General features: G+C 48.9%; 4 protein-coding genes across 4 annotated transcripts; 2 read left to right on the top strand and 2 right to left on the bottom strand.

Annotated features, from left to right (window-relative positions):
• The first annotated feature begins 1,107 nt into the window (after nucleotides 1-1,107).
• Nucleotides 1,108-3,357, top strand: F4817DRAFT_147575 (uncharacterized protein). The gene is made up of 4 exons (XM_049297935.1): nucleotides 1,108-1,465; nucleotides 1,534-2,027; nucleotides 2,082-2,213; nucleotides 2,264-3,357. Exons 1-4 carry the CDS (start codon nucleotides 1,402-1,404, stop codon nucleotides 3,161-3,163), a joined length of 1,590 nt encoding a protein of 529 aa, XP_049158157.1. The 5' UTR covers nucleotides 1,108-1,401; the 3' UTR covers nucleotides 3,164-3,357.
• F4817DRAFT_147633 (uncharacterized protein) lies at nucleotides 3,358-4,944 on the bottom strand. Its single transcript, XM_049297937.1, has 2 exons — nucleotides 4,458-4,944; nucleotides 3,358-4,325 (listed from the first exon to the last, which is right to left on the bottom strand). Exons 1-2 carry the CDS (start codon nucleotides 4,623-4,625, stop codon nucleotides 3,552-3,554), a joined length of 942 nt encoding a protein of 313 aa, XP_049158156.1. The 5' UTR covers nucleotides 4,626-4,944; the 3' UTR covers nucleotides 3,358-3,551.
• A 257-nt stretch (nucleotides 4,945-5,201) lies between these two features.
• F4817DRAFT_147615 (uncharacterized protein) lies at nucleotides 5,202-5,667 on the top strand. Its single transcript, XM_049297936.1, has 2 exons — nucleotides 5,202-5,484; nucleotides 5,531-5,667. The coding sequence occupies exons 1-2, from the start codon at nucleotides 5,328-5,330 to the stop codon at nucleotides 5,590-5,592; spliced, it is 219 nt and encodes a 72-aa protein (XP_049158155.1). The 5' UTR covers nucleotides 5,202-5,327; the 3' UTR covers nucleotides 5,593-5,667.
• Nucleotides 5,668-5,742: 75 nt separating this feature from the next.
• F4817DRAFT_366087 (uncharacterized protein) lies at nucleotides 5,743-7,793 on the bottom strand (the record flags this gene model as incomplete). Its single annotated transcript, XM_049306946.1, has 2 exons — nucleotides 6,980-7,793; nucleotides 5,743-6,849 (listed from the first exon to the last, which is right to left on the bottom strand). Exons 1-2 carry the CDS (start codon nucleotides 7,388-7,390, stop codon nucleotides 5,743-5,745), a joined length of 1,518 nt encoding a protein of 505 aa, XP_049158154.1. The 5' UTR covers nucleotides 7,391-7,793.
• Nucleotides 7,794-7,964: the final 171 nt, after the last annotated feature.

The following is a 7,964-nucleotide window of genomic DNA, read 5'->3' as shown; positions in this document are numbered from 1 at the left end:
AAGGCTATAAAATGATACCAATTATAACGTCTGGATTGTTGTCTTTGTAAAGTTATTTCAATGTGCTGTGTATAAAGTAATTGAAGATTAAATTAATCCTTTATATTTTACTTTGTATATACCCCGCATAGTATACTGTGCACCTGCTATATTACCCTTTTTGGAAAGCCCCGACCCATTTTCCTGATTTTGGCACAAATGTCCTAACCGTCCACCATAGTTGTAGTCGTACAGAACTAGAGAGAAACGCTCCTACAGAACGCAAGGTTATGCCGATTTATGCCGACCTACATTAAACAAGGTATGGTACATGTATCTTGTCTGCTTGTATGTATATTAAAGGTACAGCAGTTCTTGCCGGAGACCGGCATAATAGGTGTGGGGGTGGACCTGGACTACATCCTAGAAAGGTTATGTAGTGTACTAGCTACCTACACATAGGAGGTAGGTTACCTAAGGTTAGTACATAGTCTAGGTTAGTGTAAATGCTAAATGGGAACACCACGAGGCAGTGGATCCAGGGGCCGAAACGTCCAGCCCTATGTGTTACATACCCGCGGACATCTAACCTACATGAATGTATCTTCTTAACCTATATCCTCATATTTGGTTTAATATTTACAAAAGTTCCATTAGGTACCTAACCCTATACGTAGAAAGTTTCCAAGGTATTCTTATCCTTCGACTCATACCTCTGTACATTTTTCTTACTTATACTCATCCCCAGGAGAGAAGAATAAGCCACACGCGTCAAATTACGCCTTGTGCTACCCAAAGAATCCCTACCTAGGTAGAATATCGTCAGCGGCCTGATATACCTAACTGACTACCCCTTGAAAAGTATAAACTGGGTACGTTATTATACATAGTACGGTATCAAAGACTGAGTTGATAGTAAGCCGGGCCGCATTCGGTAGATTGGCCAATGGTATCGGTATCGCAACTATCCAGCACCGGGGACAGGGATAACGTCGTATGCAACCCTTTTGCTGCAGATCTAGCGCACTCGTGATGTAGCAACGGGTTTGGATGGTCTAATCACTGACAGCTCACCCATTGGCTTATCTCGCTCTCGCTCGACTATTTTTGTCATCACCCTACCCGACCGGAATTGGGGTCCACGTCCGACTCTGTCGAGATCTCCTGAAATGTGCCCGACTAAACGGACACAGCCGCTTCTCTAATAAATGGCCACACCTGGAACTTTATATGAACTACCACGCCTATTTTGCATGTTTCACTCTTGTGGCTATGCCCCTATATCATGGTATTCGTCTGGTTCAAAAAGTGCAACCCGGCACGTTCTGAAGTCGCAAACGTTTCCCCGCTTCGGCCCGCGAGACAACCTACGTGATCATATCTTGCATCATCTTAGGTAACTCACATATACAGTAGCACATCATGGTTGGAGTAGCTGGTAGGAGTAAGGGCTGCAATACGTGTCGTAAGAGGAGAGTCAAGTGCGGTAAGGAAAAATCCTCTCTGGCGGATGGGTCTTATCTGATAAGTTCGCGTTATTGAACCTGAGAACAGATGAGGCAAAACCCCAATGCTACCGCTGCGTCAAGGCAGGTTTCGAATGCCTAGGCTATCAGAGAGCTACGCAATGGCGACACACTTCTCTGGCTCCGGTTCCTGCATCTCGGTTGCATATGCCCGACTTCGTAGGCGTTGTGCAGCCGGTGCCTGTAAGTTTCGTGCCGCCGCCGGAACTTAGTATAGATGTCTTCGAAAGAGATATGTGTACTGCTCACATGTTTGGAAATTTCGTGTGGAGGTCCTACGGAACTATTTGGCTCAATCAAGCATCCGAGGGCAGACTCGGTGGCCTCTCTCTTGATGCTGTGACGGCCCTTTCTCAGTTGAGCTTTGGTTTAAATAATAGGATACAAGAACTCCAGCTCAAGGGGGCGGCCCAATACGGAAGATGCCTGAGGATCCTGGCAGAAGAGCTTCGCAGAGATAACGCTGCAGGCTACGACAACCGAAGGTTAATGGTACCTATACTCGTCCTAATGATGGTTTCGGTAAGTCGTCGCCAAACCCAAGTTAAAGACCTCCAGTCTAATGATACTGCCTAGGCGATTCAAGCCGATAGAACTGCTGCGGTCTTTCATCTAAAAGCGATTGAGAAAGTGTTAATGCTGTGCGGCCCAAGAGCTTTTCAGCAGCAGCCCTTAAGGAATGCCTTCGAGGCTGCCAGGGCCACGCTAGTACGTGGTTCGATTTTACACTTACGAATTGAGTCTCTAACAGCTTATAGTTAATTGCCTCGCTATTTTCCAGGCGAAGAATATTCCTCGAAGATCCGTGCTGGCAAGACATACCATACGCATTAGACCCATACGCAAAACCCCAGCAGTCACGGCTCCTTGACATCCTGGTCGCCATACCAGGCTTGCTAGAAGAGACTGCTCACGTCGACAGCATGAGTTATTGTCCAGAGGACGACTCCAGTACCCCTTCTCTCATCTCAGATAAGCGGTTGAGTTGCCAGGAGAATTTATGTGAATGCATCGTTGTTCAATTAGAGAAACTTTTCCGCTGGCGCTGGGACTGGCAACGCGAATATGGCCAATACGTCTCGGTAGACAAATACGAGTGGCAATCAAATACCCCATCTCCCACGGACTCGGAATTCAGCGGCAATCCGAAAGAACTCGGTCGTCTGCGGTTCGATCGCTCTGCGTACGCCAATGATATCATGCTCTATAATTCTGCCCTGATGTGGTTGATGACTCTACTATGGAAAGTCGGACCGTTACAGGCGAAATCCATTATACAAGGATGCGCACGACATGCTGCTACCTCGTTAGCTCTGTCGCCGAAATCACTAGCGTTATCACATAACATCTCGTTCGAGCCGTTAAATCAGCCCGGCGCCGCGTTTTCCATCCGAGACCCCGCCATTGAAATTTGTCGCGTCTTTGATTGGCAATGCCGGCACCATGAGCAGTGTGGCGCTCTCGACGACCAAGCTTGCCTATATTTATTTCCTCTAGGAATGGCCCGAAGCGTCTTGGATCCCGAGCCGCGCTACCAGAAGTGGATCGATGACATGCTAGATTCAAGCCCCATTACCGCAGGCTATGGCAGACATGGCGGGAGCGTGGTTGGCTTTAGCTCATATATCACAAGATGCGCTCTCAATCCCGACATCTGATGCTAAAAGAAGATGTCTGGAATCTAGGCGAAGGCATCCTACTTGATGCCTTTACCTAGCGTCATTAGTCGCCAGACTTCAATGATCTTACGATGAAAAAACATCTATCCTGATCTATAAGAGGGCCCCGGAGTAGTACCATACATCTTGAATTCGTTTACGATAGTTAATGATAACGATGATGGGCGTGGATTTATGTGCAATATTTTCTGAGGCTAAAACCCCGTCCTTAGAAACTAAATCTATGCCAGATCGATCATGCTCATGCATATGCTAGATACGTACTATCCAAATATTCCCGTACGCACCATAAGAAACCAAAGCCATAACACCGTATCGCTTATAAAACCCACCCATTAAAAAGCAAGCGTTTTGTTGGCATCAACTATTACGTATTTGACTGGTAGGGTACTTGGTACGGCTGCCCCGGAGTCGGCGTGCCTTGCATGTTATAAGGGGCGGGGGTGCCCTGGGGGCTATATGGCTGCGCAGGCTGACCAGTTTGCTGAGGGTATAGGCCTGTCGTACCAGTATATCCGACGTTCTGCGATGCGTAGGGATCATATGCCTGGCCCTGCTGATACTGCGGTTGGCCGGCCTGGGGAGGGTATGCCGTCTGCTGGGTCCATTGCTGATTAGGTTGCTGATGCAAGAGCGGTTGTGACTGGTTCGCCGCATAGTTCTGCGGTGGGATTCCTGTTTGCAGCTCTGTAGCACCCGGGACGCCGACGCCGGTGTGGTTTATTCCGGCGGTAGTGCCTGCAGCAGAGGCTTTCTCAGGGTCGTCGGTCGAAGCACCGGCAAACGAGAGACGGAAATAGTGGCATACATAAGCGAACGTGGGGACGAATAATAGCATTACGAGGGCGCAGACGCCAGCTATTCCGCTTAGAATGTCCAGAGCCCCTTCCGTGGCCACACCAGCGCGCTTCCATACCGTACAATAGCCGCTGTTAATCGTACTACCGTCGCTGACGCAGCTAGCAGTAACGGGCACGGTGAACTTGCTCCGCCTATTCGCGGTGGCACCCATGGCTGCTAGCCAAAATATGATCATAAGCCCGTCGAGCGTGAGGATCGCCCACGTATTGTAAGCGCGCCGGCAAGACGACACCTTCTCGGCCAAGAGGGCGTACACGGCGATGATCCAAGTGAATATACCCTGTTCGTTAAGAGAATAGTATTAGTTATATAAGCCTATCCGCTTTGGGGGAATAGGGACAGAGGACAAGGACACGAGAAGGAATATACATAAGGAGGGGGAAAGTCCTGAAAATAAAAAGTCGAAACTTACGCAGACGATAACAAAGCCGAGCTCGTCATAGTATAATCCGTGGATCCACCAACCTGTCAAGGCGACTGCGATGAGGGCTAAGACGATTTGGAAGACTCGAAGCGCTATGAACCATGCCGGGGTTGGGATGATAACCTCCCCTCTCTTATTTGCGTTTGCCGCTTCCATTTGGATGGTTGCTCCAAGTCTCGACTCTGTTGTTTGTCGTGCAACTACGCAGCTGTTTCTCTGGTCGACCTCGTCTCTCCTAATCGAGGGTCGTCACTCTCGAGATGCTAGATACTAAGCCGTGTGATGGATTGTTCAGCCCAAGAGTTTATAAGGCCTCACAGATCTTCTGGGGAAATATCAGCACTGTCCTCTCGGGAGCGCAAGCCCGGTAGTTTTATAGACGGTTCCTCCCACTCCCCTCCCCCTCCCGCATTAGCCCTGATCAGCCTTGATATACCTACCTATACGATGGGTCTTCTAGTCACTCACAGCCCGCATCTGTGCCTAAATACTAGGTATTTAGTATCGGGCTTCAGCCAAGGAACTAGGTTATCGCGAGGAGCTCACCATCAGGTGCCTGTCCTAGCAGCTGTAGGGTCCTTTCAGCCGCACCAAGTAGGTAGATGACTCGCATCTGATTGGCCTCGCCCGCTTCGCTTCCCATGCATGTAACAGACTGTTGTTCAGCCGATTCCCGATTTAGAACCGACTTGTCTCAGCCAGCCACTCGCAGCGTTCCCTCAAGCGAGCCGTTGCGCTAATTCTGTCCAAAGCTACGCTCAACTGTAGAGGCGCCTTGGCAAGGCAGAATCAATATCCATATTCTTCTTTACGCAGTCGACAACGCTAATTAATAGATTACAATGACACCATGGTGGTATGTCGCCCGTATTCTGGATGGACTTCATTTTGATGATTGTAATTGAAGTCTTGAGCTGGAACTTCTTGGACGAGGACTATGTGATCAGCGTTTTATTATTGTTCGTCTATACATCCGATACACTACAGGTGAATACCTACAAGTACCTAATAATAGGTACGAAAATGCCGGACGCTTTTATGACTCCGCTAATTCAAATAAGGTGACATTAGTGTAAGCTTATACATATTTAACCTTCTTCTCCCCAGTATTATATATGCATAAGAGAAGCTAAATCCAATCCAATGCTAGGCTAGACGTATTGGAACATTATCGAGGCAGTAGATGGATATGTATATAAAAATCTAAATGTACTTACTGATGATATAAGTGATTATAAGCATAGCTTAGATTAAGGCGCCAGCACGAAGCCGCTCAGATTAGCGTGGATTGACAGTATTTATCTAGGACAATAATATGTTCCAGATGCCTCCGTATTTTTATAGCAGGTTTCCCCTTGAAATACTTTGCCCATTCGGTGTTGACCGTAGGAGCGCTAGGCCGCCTCTCTTCCGTGGGCGCAACCCAGGTTCCCACCACAAGAAAGCTCTCGTCTTTAACTATCATCTTGCCTCTAAATATTAGTTTCCCCTGGTCATCTTTAGTGAATATAACCTCCGACCCTATAGCATCCTCTGCCATCGTTTGCAAGCTAGCGTCCGAGAACCCCCTCCAACGCATCTCCCAGTTTTGAGTTCCTTGCGCCTTGGGGCCAACCCATACCCCCGGCTTCAAGACGCAAGCTTTCTCGAAGACTTCTAAGGAGTCTTCTAATAGACTGTTAGGCGTAGGACACGGTCGAAAGCGTGCGAGGGCGAGTAAATCGCCAGCTTCGATTATAGCCCAGAGCTGTCGTCCGGCTTTTTGGTGCTTCGCATTATTATCCATCTGCACCGTCATGGTCATAGCCACAGGCTTGCCTTCGGACACACCCAAAGCCTTAGTTAGCCCGATGGTACTGATCTCGTACTTCCCCATGACATTCCAGGCCCAATCGGGGCGCTCTTCAAGATAGCGTGACGTCGCACCCGCGTTGACGATAAATCCGGGGATCGGGCCGGGTTTGTTCTTCGTCGTAATGACCCTTCCCGTACGAGGATTCTCCCATTTGTTGTGAGGTTTGGGCAGGGGTCCGCCAGCATCCTGCAGCGCCAACAACTCTCGCTCGTCCTCCTCAGTATCCGAAGGAGACTTCTGTTCCCACTGAGGCTCGTAGAGCTGCTTCCAATCCTCTAGCATCCGGGACGCATCAGTTTGCGCCGTCGGGTCTTCGGCAGCAACCTTATCCTCGTCGCTCTCGGGGCTCGTATCATGCTGCGTCCCCTCTAGGATTAAATGCTTGCCCTTGTGCACCATGGCGAACTTGATGCGTATCTTGGGGCCTCTATTGTTTTCGCCGGGGTCATTTTCCTCTTCGAACAGGAACTGGCCTTGTGCCCGAGTCTCCCCGCCTAACCTAAAGCCGTCTTCCTCGCCGCGCCACTATCCAAGAGATTAGTCATATACCTCTGATCAATGGAAAGATCCAAATGAAGTTATCCCAAAGCGGGTACCGTTAGTAATTCTAACACACGAAATAGGCCCAAGACAGAGAACTCTTGAGGTTACATACCCTCATCAACCACTCTTTTGATTTCGGGCCTGGTCTCACATCCTCAGCCAATTCACATGCAGCTTCAAAATCGGAGAGAAATAGCTTGCCGTTAGAACTTGACGCGATTGCGTTCTTCGGGCATAATCGCATTCTACCAGTAAGATTCAGATTTGGGAAATTGAAGAAGGCATATAGCTGACATGTATGAGAGCTAGTATGCGTATAACGCATATCTAGAACGTAGTCGTTAGCATCCACGGGCTGGTACTTATTTCCACAGCTAAGGGTGTAGCGGCCGGTCACATCCCAGACCGCCGTGCTCGTTTTGCTTGAGCTCTTGTGCCTGACGCGTTTTGCCGGCGCGTTCTGTGCCTGAGGATTGCCGCTGGACACTTTGAGCGGCCTTTTTACACCTGAAGGTGACGTCATCGTATTTGAACCAGGTCCTAATTTTCCATAAGATGAATTAATATAGAATTGTAGCTGAAGGTATGACTATGACTAGTGAGCTGGTTAGAAACGAGAGCTGGCTTGGTTCACCCGCGTCGAGGAAAATGAGGCGAGCGCTTATCCCCTTGAGCCCAAACCAGGCCGATCACGCTAAAAAGGGGCCCGGGTTTTGAGCTCCGGGGATAAACCGTGCCCAGAAGCCTCTCTGATAGACGGGGACTAAAACCAGGGGCTCGAAAGCTTAGACCAATGATGTCAATTTTCGAGATCATGAAGTAACAAATGCATCCAGTCCGGGTCCACCGCTACCAAAAACAAAGTACGCCGCCAATCACTCTTAAATGATGGGTCTAAAGTCGTCGCGCGTGGAGAATGGAGGGGGCATCTAAGGCATTAGCAACGGTACAGCTAGACGATCAGATATCACGACTTGAGTAAATTGATAGATGATGATGTATATGAGTGGGTGGGAGATGTGGTTCTGCCAGGGGCTTTACTTGGTGTCTTTATGATAGGGCTGAAATATCCGGAGCTGGGCAGTGGACATATCTGT

This window comes from Daldinia loculata (assembly GCF_022478755.1).
Source record: "Daldinia loculata strain CBS 113971 unplaced genomic scaffold F4817scaffold_31, whole genome shotgun sequence".
NCBI lineage: Eukaryota > Fungi > Ascomycota > Sordariomycetes > Xylariales > Hypoxylaceae > Daldinia > Daldinia loculata.
The sequence above is the reverse complement of the archived record's forward strand: the minus strand, read 5'-3'. Positions and strand labels throughout refer to the sequence as shown.

Coding starts and splice junctions, on each gene's coding strand:
- F4817DRAFT_147575 (XM_049297935.1), top strand. CDS start 1,402: ATGGTTGGAGTAGCTGGTAGGAGTAAGGGCTGCAATACGTGTCGTAAG. Junction 1,466..1,533: donor TAAGAGGAGAGTCAAGTGCG/GTAAGGAAAAAT, acceptor ACCTGAGAACAG/ATGAGGCAAAACCCCAATGC. Junction 2,214..2,263: donor AGGCTGCCAGGGCCACGCTA/GTACGTGGTTCG, acceptor AACAGCTTATAG/TTAATTGCCTCGCTATTTTC.
- F4817DRAFT_147633 (XM_049297937.1), bottom strand. CDS start 4,625: ATGGAAGCGGCAAACGCAAATAAGAGAGGGGAGGTTATCATCCCAACC. Junction 4,326..4,457: donor TCGGCTTTGTTATCGTCTGC/GTAAGTTTCGAC, acceptor CTTAACGAACAG/GGTATATTCACTTGGATCAT.
- F4817DRAFT_147615 (XM_049297936.1), top strand. CDS start 5,328: ATGTCGCCCGTATTCTGGATGGACTTCATTTTGATGATTGTAATTGAA. Junction 5,485..5,530: donor CTACAAGTACCTAATAATAG/GTACGAAAATGC, acceptor AATTCAAATAAG/GTGACATTAGTGTAAGCTTA.